The 14,356-nt window shown below is 38.8% G+C and overlaps 1 protein-coding gene across 1 annotated transcript in view; it reads right to left on the minus strand.

Annotated features, from left to right (window-relative positions):
• The window catches only part of CCDC141 (coiled-coil domain containing 141), a 197,060-nt gene that overhangs the window by 59,719 nt on the left and 122,985 nt on the right, over nucleotides 1–14,356 (minus strand). Inside the window, exons 9-11 of the mRNA XM_082629826.1 lie at nucleotides 5,476–5,617; nucleotides 3,105–3,224; nucleotides 408–599 (exon numbers count right to left, since the gene is read on the minus strand). Of these exons, the coding sequence (XP_082485952.1) occupies nucleotides 408–599; nucleotides 3,105–3,224; nucleotides 5,476–5,617 (454 nt within the window). The remainder of the gene's footprint in view (nucleotides 1–407; nucleotides 600–3,104; nucleotides 3,225–5,475; nucleotides 5,618–14,356) is intronic.

The raw sequence follows: 14,356 nt of genomic DNA on the forward strand, positions 1-14,356 counted from the left end.
CCAACAGCCTATAATTTCCAATTGTGTGGATTTTAAATAAATCACACAAATTGCTTAGGTATTCAAAGAGATTCATGACTTATTTTTAAATAGAAAATGACTTATTTTTAAATAATTTTGTTTTATGTTTAGGATATTGTAAATATTTGTAGGCCATAGTAAAAAGGGTTTCAACACAGCCACTTTGTTTATTTGTCTATATCAACACATACACACTTGTATTATGTTTTTAGTAAAATAACTTACTCTTTGAGTCTGTGTATGGTGCCTTGGAGAATAAAGGAGCTATAAGTCAGTACATGCACTGGGGTGGATCTGGAACGACCCACGAGGGTTCTATCCCCTTAGAAAGCAGGAAGATGGGCAGAGGCCATGCTGCCAAAGAGGTCAGCCCATAGGTACCGTACCTCCTCTGATGACTTTAGAAATGCCACATAAGTTTGCAGGACTTGTGACCTGGAGCTGAGGCTTTGGCCAAGTATGTTTAATTCTTCCTCTAGCCACTTAGCTTTAGAAGAAAGCGATGCCACTTCATCAGGTTCAAAATCATTTTTCTCTGTCAAGAGTTTTGCAGCTGCTTCTGATTCATGTGATGTCTCCTATGAAAACAAGGCACAGGAGGTCAGAAGCTGACAGGGGAATCATGAACACTCACATTCCAATACCTTCTGTACAGCCATCTATTACAATTATTAATTGAACTTGTACCAAAACTCTCCTCAATGAAAAAGGCACATATTTTAAAATTCGAAAAAAAAAAAGGCACCTTAAAATGAAAACCACCTCAAATTATTCTTTCAGTCTATCACCTATACGTCTTATTTAGAACATTCTATTTTCTGTGTCACAAATAGAAGGAAGTTTGTTTAGTAAGAAAGGTTGTAAAACACATTAGCAGAAATGTTTAAAATAATTTAAATAAAATAATTATGCATGATGATTGCTTTATGAAATTTACCAGTAGCTCTAGAAAATTCTTAAACTAATTTTGTTATATAAGAGATGACAAGTTTATAGAAATTGTTTACTCATTTTTTAATTTACAAAAAAATGCCATATCAAGTATGCAGTCTTCTTAAAGTCTCCATCTACAACAGTTTTTAAATAAGTGTAGGGAAAATGGTACAGATGAGGTGTGAATAACCTAAAGAGTCAGTGAATTTGACTTGCTAGGGTTGCTCTCCTATGTCTTCTTCTTCTTTTTTTTTTTTTTGCGGTACATGGGCCTCTCACTGTTGTGGCCTCTTCCGCCGCGGAGCACAGGGTCTGGACGCGCAGGCCCAGCGGCCATGGCTCACGGGCCCAGCTGCTCCACGGCACGCGGGATCCCCCTGGACCGGGGCACGAACCCGCGCCCCCCGCACAGGCAGGCGGACTCCCAACCACTTCGCCACCAGGGAAACCCCTATGTCTTCTTTTGAGTGCTATTTTTGGCATGTGAAATCTAACCACTGATTCAATGGACGAGTAGGTATTGTAGGCACTATTTACACAACTGCCGCCGAGCTGTGTAAAATTTCATGTGAGACCAAGCTAGGATTCAAGCAAACATGAAAGACAGAAGCTCCACTCTCATTTAGAGCAAGGAGGGATTGCTCTCCTACTTGTATTTAATATGCTTCCCAGGTACTCCACTGAATGGAGGTAATTTTAATTTACAGGAACTGCTCCCAGAGAGCACTCTGGAAGGAGGAAGTGGAGGAGTTTCTCCCCTTGAAATTTCCTCCTTCCCTCTAAAATTTTTTAAATAAAAAAATGAAGGGACTTCCCTGGTGGCGCAGTGGTTAAGAATCTGCCTGCCAATGCAGGGGACACGGGTTTGATCCCTGGTCCGGGAAGATCCCACATGCCGTGGAGCAACTAAGCCCGTGTACCACAACTACTGAGCCTGCGCTCTAGAGCCCGTGCCCTGCAACAAGAGAAGCCACCGCAATGAGAGGCCCGTGCACTGCAACGAAGAGTAGCCTCCGCCCACTGCAACTAGAGAAAGCCCGTGCACAACAACGAAGACCCAATGCAGCCAAAAATAAATAAATAAATAAATTTATAAAAAAAGAAAAAAGTACTTCTCTAAATAAAATATGAGGCTTTCTCTTTAAAAAAAAAATGAACTTGAGTTCAGGCATGCATTTCATTTTAGACATTTTAAAAAAGGAATTAAAAACGGCCCATTAATAATTGGTTCATCTGTGAGTTTCAGGCATCAGTGCTGTCTGTGAAGGAGACTCTTGAATAAATTAGGAGTTTTGGATGAACATATATGCACTACTATATATAAAATAGATAATCAACAAGGACCTACTGTATAGCACAGGGAATTCTACTCAGTATTCTGTAATACCTATATGGAAAAAGAATCTGAGAAAGAATGGATATATGTATATGTATAACTGAATCACTTTGCTGTATACCTGAAACTAACACAACACTGTAAATCAACTGTAGCCCAATATAAAATAAAAATTAAATTTAAAAAAAAGAAATGATGGAATAGCGAGGCCATTTCCTAGAGACCTGGGCACTTGCCTCACCTTTCTAACCACCTGCTGGGGCAGGCAGGGACTTTATGAAGGTTTGGAGCTGCTAGCAGGAATATCTGAACCTAAATCCCATGTGAAAGGGGTGAGAGGGTGCTAGAGAAGGTGCCAGGCAGAGGAGGGGGCAGTTTCTGTCTCTAAACATTGGGTGTGCAAACAAGATTGTGATTGTTTTGCCTCCTGGAATCTAGCACCGATGCATGTTGCTCTTGGTAATTTTCTCTTGCAACTTACTCTAGCAGAAAATCACAAACAGCCTTAAAGAGGCGCTCTCCCTGCCTCAAGTAGCTAACATCTCCTAGGCTAGGAAAGAGGGCCAAATGAGTGTTTAGCACCAGGCTATAATGCTGAGCTTCCGTGAGCTCAAACGCCCTAATAAATGTACCTGTAAATATGAATAATTTAGATACACATAATGGTAGGCGTTTTTAAGTCATTATCTGCCAGAAGACTAATTTAGAATTGCAGCCCTCAAGGGAGCTAGGATTAAGTTTTATAGCTACTGAAAATAAAGAAAAATCATATTTACAAAACCATAACCATAATAATAACTCTCATTTTATTTACCTTAGCTTGTTTATCTAGTTCCAGATATGTACTCAAAATCTTCTCTGATTCAGAAAGGCTGGAACCGACATCCATTGCATTAGAAATTACTGGGCTGATTTTCTGAATGGACTTTTCCACCTTTAGGAATAAAGAATATATTGCACCCTTAATAATATATATTGGCATATATGTATGCATATGTGTAGAGGAGATAAATATTACTCTCTACATTCCCATTATACTTTAAATGTATATAAATTTTAATATAAAAATAGTTTAATATTTCAGAATTTCCTACTTAAATTCATAATGCTGCTCTTCATATGATGTAATACTACTGACTCACCAATAGAGGATATATATTTACAGATATTTCTTTTATTAACAGCGATGAGATGTAGGCAATAATCCACATTCTCTAAGAATTTATTATCTATATTACCTAGAAAGGATAATTCACTTGTCAACACATCAATAGAGGTGAATTTTTCTGGTGCATTAAGTCATGATCATACACTGTACACTGAAAGGGGCCCAATTTACAGGTATATTTTGAAGCAGAGGTCCAGCAGAGGTATTAGATCACTTTATGGATTACTATATTTAGGGCTGAGGGGCCCCGGGGCAGCACCACATGCTGTACATGTGATAACAAAACACAGAAGCACGTTTAGGCATTTAATTGATGAACATGGGGGACTATGATTTGATCTTCAATACACATGAATTAGTGAATACAGTGAGCTTTAAAGGGTTCTATTCAAGTTACTGCCTTGCTCTGACTAGAGCTCCCAAAGTCAAATTGGCTCTGACTTGGCAGCAGCCACACAAGCAACAACAGCTGTTTGAGTTTCCACTGTGTGTTCCACCACCACCAAATTCGCTTGAATCTCAAGCTCCAGGGAACGCAGCACTACAGCTGCCGCCATGTTTGTAATCTCCCTGGACCCAAGCATCAGAACAAGGTTCAAATTCCCATCTCTGGATCAATAACAGGCGAGGAGGCAATTTATATAGAGACTTGGTTATTTAATGACCTCTCCTGTGAAGTCTATTAATTCTGCTTGTGTAAGTCAGGTATATAAGTCCACTGTAGCAAATGAAAAAGCATCATTGAAAATTTGAGACCCAGACTTTACAACATGGTTCATTAGCATTAATGTAATTGAGATATTACTAGTTTTTGCTATAACTCCATCTACAGACAAGTAATTTTCTTTTAAATTTATTTATTTTATTTATTATTTATTTTTGGCTGCCTGGGGTCTTCATTGCTGCGTGCGGACTTTCTCTAGTTGCAGCGAGTGGGGGCTACTCTTCATTGCGGTGCGCGGGCTTCTCATTGTTGTGGCTTCTCTTGTGGAGCATGGGCTCTAGGCTCACGGGCTTCAGTAGTTGTGGCTCACGGGCTTAGTTGCTCCGAGGCATGTGGGATCTTCCCAGACCAGGGCTTGAACCCGTGTCCTCTGCATTGGCAGGTGGATTCTTAACCACTGTGCCACCAGGGAAGCCCCCAGACAAGTAATTTTTTATTTAGTCAAATAGTAGCTGTCTGGTTTTATTCCTCTTTGAAAATGGGAAATAAAATTCTTCAAACCACTATATTCACTTTGTAGAAAGGATTTTCACACATATGGTTTTATTCAGAGTGGCCATGTCCTTTGCACTGTCTTGGTTCAATAAATTATGATAATGGCAATTTATTCCTGGAAGCCCTAAAACTCATCATTTTTGGTATCTATCTGCTGTTCTTGTGTTGTGTGGTGCCATGTTAACCAAAATGTGCATATTGGAACCATGCACAGAACCATGTAAATCAAGGAGGACACAATCACAATATACACATGGTTCAATTAACACAGTTCTGTGCAAAGTGAGAACAGCCTTTGTGTAAATACGTTCTGGGCTGGGAGGCAGGCAGGTTGACACTTCTAGTTTTGGCAACCTGGGACAGGGATGGTTGATGAGCAGTAGTGAATTACAACTTCATTCTGTTTGAATATAAAGCCTAATGTAGGACGAAGAGAATCCTAAGGAGACACACCCCTATCCTCCCACCATGCCCACATGCTGCAGTTCCCATACCATCATCTATTATCACCAGGTAAGGAGCTGCATCTAAATAGTAGCTTATGCATAAAATAGATAACCAACAAGGATCTACTGTATAGCACAGGAAACTATACTCCACATTATGTAAAAACCTTTAATGGAAAAGAATCTGAAAAAGAGTATATATACATATATATAAAACTGAATCGCTGTGCTGTACACCTGAAATTTACATATCGTAAGTCAACTATACTTCAACGAAAAATTAAAAATAAAAAAACTTATGCAAACCAAGAAATAAATAGTAGCTTAAGGAGGACACATTTTATGAAATTACCTTTCTTAAATAGCCCTCCACTGAGGCTGTTAATTGCTGTCTATTAAGAGCAAATTCCCTGTGCGCTGAACACTGTTCAGTCAGATGATCAACTCGCCTCTTGATGCATCCCATCATCTCATGGACACCGGTCACCCGAGAGCTGAATGGAACAAGCCAGCTGTTAGTTCACTCCACCCTCATAGAGAGGCCCCAGGAACAGGGAACATTTGAAAATGAACCTTTCATAAGTATGACTTGATGAAAGTTACTAAGCTTCAGGCTTTAGGATAATAGAAGTTAAGAAGCTGTAGTCCTGGTACAGCAGAGAGCAAAACCAAATTATGTTGTTTTTTTTAAGTCAGTCAGTCCCGAGGGAAAAGATGAGTTATGGGTTTTTGTAACCAGGTCTAATCTTCTCTTCTAAAGGTTCACTTCTTAATATTTCTTCAATATATTTTGAGAAGCTTACGGCAAAAAACACAGTATGTTTGCCAAGAATTTTCCTGGGGGTGTTATTTAAAAGCTTCACTTATCTAAATATGCTCTTTGAATAGAAATGTAGATCAGCCAATTAACAAAACACTGAATGACCCAATAGGGTAAAATATTTATGTAACACTAAGGTCCTTGTTCTGGATACTTACGAATGCTCAAGGCTGTAATCATTAGGTGAAAACCAAGGTATCACCAACAATGAGGAATCTGATGTACTTGTTCGTAAAAAGAAACCAAGCCTCACATTGTCATTTTGTATCTGTGCTGGCCTCATGAGAAAAAGATAAGTGACATGACAGCTCATAAAATGAAAACGTCTTTAAAACAACAAATGAACTTTGAGTTGGACCCCATTTGCTGTGGTCTAAAGACACATTAGCAAGTTTCCTAACCATTTCCAACATAGGCTTACTAGCAATGCAAGACAATGAAAGGACATTGCTGATCCAGTGAGCACTTTAAAATTTTTCAATCTATCCTTGAGATAGAGCCTCTTCCAGCAATATAAGAAGTTGAAGTCTTTAATTTCCTATCAGTCATTTCCTTCCAATACTCATAAAGATGAGCTGATAACTCTTACATTTAATTACTCAGAGCTTTAAAAGATCTTGGAACAAGATACAGATTTCAGTAGTTTTACCTCAAAAAATTAATTTATGACTCTGTAAAAATGAATTGAATTAGTAATGAAATGAGGGCAGGATCCCAACTGCCTGAGAGGGAACATGACTTCACAGGAATGACAATGAGGCTGCCAAAGAGTTTAGAGGTCATCAGGCAGCTTGAGAATCTTGTTGAATACACATGGGATTCAAGTGTGTCCTGTGGGACCACCAGAGTCCCAGAGAAGTTTAACTGGGGGGGAAATCTTATTCCTGACGCCTAAGGTCCCACAGACGTTACACTTGAAACAACTTGTTTCACATTTTAATAACTCAGAGACAGTGAAGAGTATAATCAAGAAATCAGGAGAGTTTAGCAAATAATCCTTGTACTTATATCCACAAATTCTGTAAAAATATTATATTGGTAACAGTAATCATATTTTAACCACATTTTAGACTTTGCATGCTAAAAAGGCACTTAAAAGCCCAGTTGTCCTATATGTTATGGTTTTTCTGTAGAACATGCAAATTTGGAATGAGAAAGATAAATAAAAAAGAAAAGGTGAATAAGCACTGTGGAAAATGGGTACAGAGAATAAAGCTTGTCAAAGTAAATGGGTAAACATTTTCTAAAAATAATCCACTTACTGTGACAAGGAACCATTTTTAATGTTTTAAGTAATATCTTCTAATTCTCATAACTACCCGATGATCTGGCTATAACTGTTATCTCTGTTTTGCAGATGAGCAAAGTGAGGTACAGAAATGCTCAGTAACTTGCCCAGGTCACATTTGTTAAATGGCAGGGCTGGGATTTGAACCTATTCATCTGATGCCAGAGTCCACACTCTTTACCACCTCATAGCACCTTTTCTGGGTCCATGACACAAGACGGGGGGATGGGGGGAAGTATTCTAAAATTTCGCTTTCCCTTGACCTCAGTGTTGATGGAAACAGGATTAGCCTGGCTGGCAAGCTCTTTTGAAATTGGCTGGCTTCTCTAGGTAATGAAATGTCTGTCTGTAGTTTGCAAAATGACCACTAGAGGGGCACGATATCTTATTCAAATTCACATCTTGAAGGCCCCTCCAGCACAGAAAATGGAAACGGGGAAACAAAAACAAATCAAGCATTCCTTCTGTAAAAATATTGCTCTCTAGCGACTCACAATTTTAATTTAGATGAATCACAACGAGTCAAACAGGATCTCTCGCTGTCTTTGGATGGATCATTCATTTTTAATTTTCCAATGACCTAGGAGATTAGTCTTATTTTGTGGTGATTTATGCCTTATCCTGTATATCTATTGCATTATAAATTAAGGGAAAATACAACATTCTTTTCATTCATTTATCCTCTGTAGCCCTGAGCACATAGCCTTGTAAGAAGTAGATCAATGCATATTTTCAAATTAAATAAAGTACACTTTGATCAATATTTAAGGGAAGACAAGACACAGATTTAAGGAACAAGACCATATGCACAGATAGTTACTGTATTAAAAATGTCACTAGTAACAGTTTCTAATTGTTTTTAAACAAAGATGACTTTGCCCTTTGCCCAGTTATAGAAGTTTTAGGCTATCCAAAAACTGCCCAATTTTTCTTTGATGGTTTAGGATTCATAGTTAGGTTGAATGATACTTCCCTCCGCTGTTTCAAGCCTTATAGGGACAGACTGAATTGCCTGTCCCATGTGCATTCCCTTCTTATTTGTGGCTTAGACCCCATCCTTAGTACAAGAAGTTCTCAGTTATCTTGCTTACCCTAACCAGCTCCTATTTTCCTCTGTCCTCAGCTAGCTCATCTCTGTCTGATCAGGCATTAATCCCTTCCTTCTGATTCCCAGTTGGAGTATATCTGTCACACTCCTAACCCCAGGGCCTCTCTCCATTCCTCCTTGGTGAAAACCTAGTCTGCAGCTTACAACCAGCCCTATTCTATCATTTTCAGTTGGAAACTAGAAACACTGATTCCAGACATTTCTTCTGAACATTCCAAAACATTTTAAAACATGTAGAGCATGCATATTGCCAGTTTCCTCAGAGCCTGAAATGCAGATGGTTTGATCAAAGGAAAAACATGACCTCACACTCTGCCAACAATTCTTAAATGAACTGAAAATAAATTAATAGAATCCTATCAGCCACCCAGAAATGAGTCCTATTACTTCACAGTAATATTAAATAAATGATGGAACAAGAACTGGGGGCGGATAACAGAAACTTGGTTGACGGGAGTGCCTGGGCATTTTGTTCTGACTCTGAAGCCGCATTGCTCATGTGCTGCCTGAGCGGGTGGGAGAGGAGCTACCAGTGGACCAGGTTTCTAGGCCTAACAATCTGTGGCTCTGTAACTTGCATTGGAAATACTGCTTGATCTTTGGGCTGCCTGTCTATGAATGGATTAGATGGTTCCTGCCTGTAGTATGAGCATGGGGTACATCAGATTATTCCTGACATTGACTTTGACTTCTTTAAGCATCACAGATACTCTGGAGTGACAGACTGTGAAGGTTTCTTTAGACATTTGTTAGAAACTCCATCATGGCAGTATTTTCTCCCCTATTCATTGAGCCAGGAGAGGGGAGGGAAGGGGGAAAGAAAAATGATTGATTTTTTTTTCCCTCCCAGAGAGCAGAGACATATTGACTTCTGGCTCAAAAATAGACTGTTACATTTGCTCTATGGAAGTTGTTGCCCTGTCTTTGCATCTGTTACAAACCAGGGCTGTGGGAAGAGAGTAAATCTCAATGTTAATGTGTTCTAATGATTCTTTCCTGAGAGCAGCAAGTTGCTTTCAAACCTTTCATAAATTACTATTGGGAGTCCATCTGGATTAGGAGCTGAACCAGATGCTAAGCACACGGCAGCTCACTCTATCTCATCAGAGGGAATCAGTTGATCATATTTTTCTTTCTATCTATGGACAAATTATACTTTGAAAATGGGAAAAAATATCTTCCTTATCTCTTGACGGGAACGCTTCATGTTTATCATCTCTATTTTGGAGGAAACAATCGCCACTATCTAGTTTTCATCGCTACTTTGAAAAAGTGCCATTCGAACTGTGGAAGTGATATGAATGTTTTTACAATAATTTTTTTCTGACTTAAGTTGTACACATTGAGAATCACTGCCCACCAAACATATCACACCCACATGAATCTCTTGTATACACATGACAATAAAGAAACAGCAAGTAGTAAGGGGGGCTGAAACTACAGGGTTCCTGAGTTCTGGTCCAGATCCATGCAGAGATGCCCACATGTTCCATTCCTATGAGGCCAGAGAGACCAAAACATGTCCTACATGAAGGGTCCCCTAGCTGGGACTCTCCCTGAAATCAGTAACAGGGATGGGATTCTCCCTCTTGTAAAAGGAGTTTGAAAAACACTATAGCCCACTGCTGCTGAAGCCAAGGAATCAGACATAGCAGAGCAGTCAGGAACCCCGACTGTGCCCCAACCTGGATCTCTGGCTGCACCTCTGAGAGCCCCAGTAGCTCTATGGGAGCTCGGGTGACCCTGATCAAATAGCAGAAGATTGATTCTGGACAGGAGACCCTGTGAGTTCAGGTGGAAGTCAGTCATTGCAAAGCTGCTAAGGAGGAAAGAAAAAAGAGTAGAGAACAAAGCAAGGACAATAAAGCTGGAGAACAAACACTTCCCATCCAGAAGGACAATCTAAAATTTCAAAACACATGAGGAAAATGAATCCTAAGAAAAGACACTCAACAATCAAGAGCTAAATGTACTCTCCCAGAAATGAAAGTAAGTAGAGCAATCTGAAAGTGACTTTATAAATATGTCTCACATCACCAGAAAGATAAAGGAAAAATGAATACCCATAATAAAGAAACAAGAAACTCTGAAGCAAAAGCAGTCAGAAGTAAAACAAAATTGGATAGGAAAAAGAATGAGTTAGGAATCCTAGAAATGAAAACAATATAGTTATGAAAACAAACAAAAGAATTCAATGGCTGAAAACAAAGGGAAAATTAACAAAAGAGAAAAATCAATATGAGGGATTCATTGGGAACGCAGTGCAAAGAGATAAAGGAATGAAAAATATGAAAGATAGTTCAGACATCTAAGACAGACTGGGAGCCTCCAACATTCTTCTACTGGGAGTTACAGGAGGAGAGAAAAGAGAGAAAAACAGAAAATCAATATTTAAATTGCTGAACATTTTCCCTGATTGATGACATAAATCCTCACATAAAAGGGGCACAGTAAGAGCTAACCAGACAAATATTCTCATTTGAGGTAATTTAGAAGATATAAAAATACATTTTAATGTATTTCCTTCCAAAAAGTTTTTCTCTTGGCAGTCCTTTCCACTCCTTCCCCTCCAAAGTTAGTAAGATGCCGTATATGTGATTTGGATCCTACTTTATCCTCTTAACATTTTATTGTGAGGATACTCTCTGTCTTCAAATATTCCTCAAAAACACTCTTCTGATATTGGCTTAGATTATTCCATACTGTGCTTGCCCTTAAACTATTGGAACAGTTTCCTATTTTCTGAAAATATTTAGGTGGTTTTCAGGTTTGCACTATTACAAACAACACTGTAATGAGCAGTTTATTCATATTATTTGTCCACTCACATCTCTTCCTCTCTTCTTTCTGGTGTTCTTTCCTCTCTAAGCCCTCTCATTGGAGAGTACTCCCCCTCAGCTGTCCAAGGCACAGATTTCTGACCCTTTAGTCAGGCTTCCTCTGTAGACCCTGCAGTTTCAGACCTTCTTACTCTGGGATCCTTGCTATTTCACTTGCTATCATATCATCAGTATCATAAATGAATAAATTCATATTGCAATGAGTGACTCCTAGATATTTTACAAGAACCTAATCTAATTAGTCCTACATTTAATAGAAAGGGTAAACTTTGGGTGCATTCCATACTAAGAGTTTCAGAATTGTACAAGCCTTAACAATGGTAACAGATTCAGATCGCAGTTACGACATTTACTCAACCCCTAAAGAGAACAACTTAATACAGACATGAAAATATTTGGAAAGTGGCTGAGTTAACACTGTCATAACTCAACTTTGCAATTTCCTAAATTTCAGTATCTGATATTTACCATCTAAATATATCATCAAACTTTTTAAAGAAAAGTTATTTTAAGTACTTAAGTGCTTGGTAGAATTCCTACAAAATGTGACAATAGATGACTCTGATACAAAGGGATTTCTGATTTTGTTTCTTTGTTTTGTTTTATGTTGTTGGAGGGCGGGGATTATGTTTGTTTGTTTTCCACCTAAGATCTTTTAAAATATTTTTGCTATGATATAAACTTTCCTTTATGCCACACCAGCCCCCTAACATTTCAAATCAAGTCACCTAGTGTGTAAATACCGAGATAAGGAGCATAAAAGAGGTTTCCGACATGGTTGACCTTGAGGGCTGACCTCAAGCTGACGTCATGGTCTGGATGGGGAGATGATGCTGTCACAAGTCAAACAACTAAGAAATGAGTCAGAACACCACAGAGTAAAAAGTGAGATAGAGCCGACAAATACAAAGGAATTAAAAAACTATTGTGTGGTAGGGATTGATTAGGTTCATCCTGGCTGGAAGATGTAGACCCTTCACCCATCTTAGATTATCAAATTCAACAATGGTCCTCTCAAGTCTCACTCCTTCACGTGACCCATCCTGGTCACAGGAGCTTGGGATTGTGTCTCTCTTCTCTGAAGAGGTGGCCCTAACACCCACTGTCCGCAGGGCTTCCTCAGACCTAGATCACACTCCCTTGACCTGTCATTCCCTTACTGGCCGTTAATAAGGTGCTGAAGACTCAGGGCCAGGTTTATGTATCTTTGACTATCCTTGAAGCCCAGTGCTGGTATGTCATATGGATGCTCAATAATGTTTTAAATAAACAGAAAGAAAGAAAAACTTTGCAGGGAAGGTGAGATTTGAGTTGAAATTAGAAGATAGATGCAGCACATTTTAAGTGCGTTAGAATGAAAAAAAAATCCACATTCACTAAGTGGTCAGCCTCCTTGCTAATGACTGAAGTTGAAAGACAGGAGACAGAGCTAGCAACCTAACAGAGCAGTTCAGACCTGCAATCACTCTACCCCTTACCACTGTGTGACAGGTAGTAGGTAAGTTATTTGAACCTCTCTGAGCCCCAGCTTCTACACCTGCAAAACAGGGACAATGGTAATAGAAGTATCTGTATAACAGGGTGTCGTGAGGATAAAATTTGTTAATGTAGATAAAGCACACAAGCGTTGCCTTTATTGCCAACGAGCACTTGGACATAGTCTAACTCCCACCTAACTATTTTATCTTGTCTTATGCCTTTTCCCCTTGTCACGCTCTCCTCCAGCCACACTGTACTTCTTTCTGCTACACCTTTGCTGTTGTTCGGCCAGGTCCACTCATCTCCCAGCCATTTGCATGGTGGCTCCTCTCCTTAATCTTTCCCCAACTACAATGTCTAAAATGGTCCCCTCCCCATGGTCACTCTCTAGTCCATTTCACTTTTTATTTTTTTCATAGTTCTCATTGCTGTGTAAGAGCATCTCATCTGTTGATTTATTTGTTGGTTGATTGTTTCTTCCCACCAGAATATAAACAGCATGAGGGCAGGTACTTCGCCTATCACATTAGATGCTTGGGAGTACCTGATCTACAAAGACACTCAATAATATTTTGGGAATGAGCAAATGAATGACTGAATGAACCATGCTCTGTCTAAAGTTCATTATCATTCACAATATCAAACAGGGTAAGTAGTGGTAGTCAACATAAATGAAAATCGTGTAAAAAGAATGCAAAATCCCAACTTACCCCTGTTTCTATTTCTCTGTAAAATATGAAAATATGAAAAATCAACAGTAAATAAATAACAATAAATGTTAGAGCAAAAGGGCAATACTTAAGGTTATATGAAAGCAAAGTATTCAGCCAGGATGAGGGTTATAAGCTTAAGTTCACCACAACAAGGTAGAATAAAAACTGGAACAGTCTTTTATGCAGGAACAGAAATTGAGTCAATGTTGAAGCAAGTTTACCTGTAAATCTTAAATTAATTTTAGCAACAGGAAAAGCCAAATGAATACTTTATAAGGTAGCCTGGTCTTAGTGGGTGTTTCTATGTTTTTGAGTTTTGTATCTTTTTGAATTATAGTTTTGTCTGGATATATGCCCAGGAGTGAGATTGCTGGATCATATGGTAGCTTTTTTTTTAGTTTTTTAAGGAACCTCCATACTGTTCTCCATAGTGGCTGCACCAATTTACATTCCCACCAACAGTGTAGGAGGGTTCCCTTTTCTCCACATCCTCTCCAGCATTTGTTATTTGTAGACTTTTTAAATGATGGCCATTCTGAATGGTGTGAGGTGGTACCTAATTGGAGTTTTGATTTGCATTTCTCTAATAATTAGCGATGTTGAACATCTTTTCATGTGCCTGTTGGCCATCTGTATGTCTTCTTTGAAGAAATGTCTATCTAGGTCTTCTGCCCATTTTTCAATTGGGTTGTTTGTTTTTTCATTATTGAGTTGTATGAGCTGTTTGTATTTTGGAAATTAAGCTCTTGTTGGTCTCATTATTTGCAAACATTTTTTCCCAGTTCATAGGTTGTCTTTTGTTTATGGTTTCCTTGTTTTTGAGTTCTGAATTGGTAGCTCACTGAGAAACACAAAAAAGGAGGTTCCTAGTTTTTGTCCAATTATGGAAAACTTCACCCTCACACAAGGTCTCCGACCCAGCACTTCCAATCACCACACCTTCCTGTGGCTTAATAAATGCAGTATTCTTTTTGGCAGCAGGGTA

This window comes from Mesoplodon mirus, assembly GCF_964341445.2.
Source record: "Mesoplodon mirus genome assembly, chromosome: 8".
NCBI classification, from domain to species: Eukaryota; Metazoa; Chordata; class Mammalia; order Artiodactyla; family Ziphiidae; genus Mesoplodon; species Mesoplodon mirus.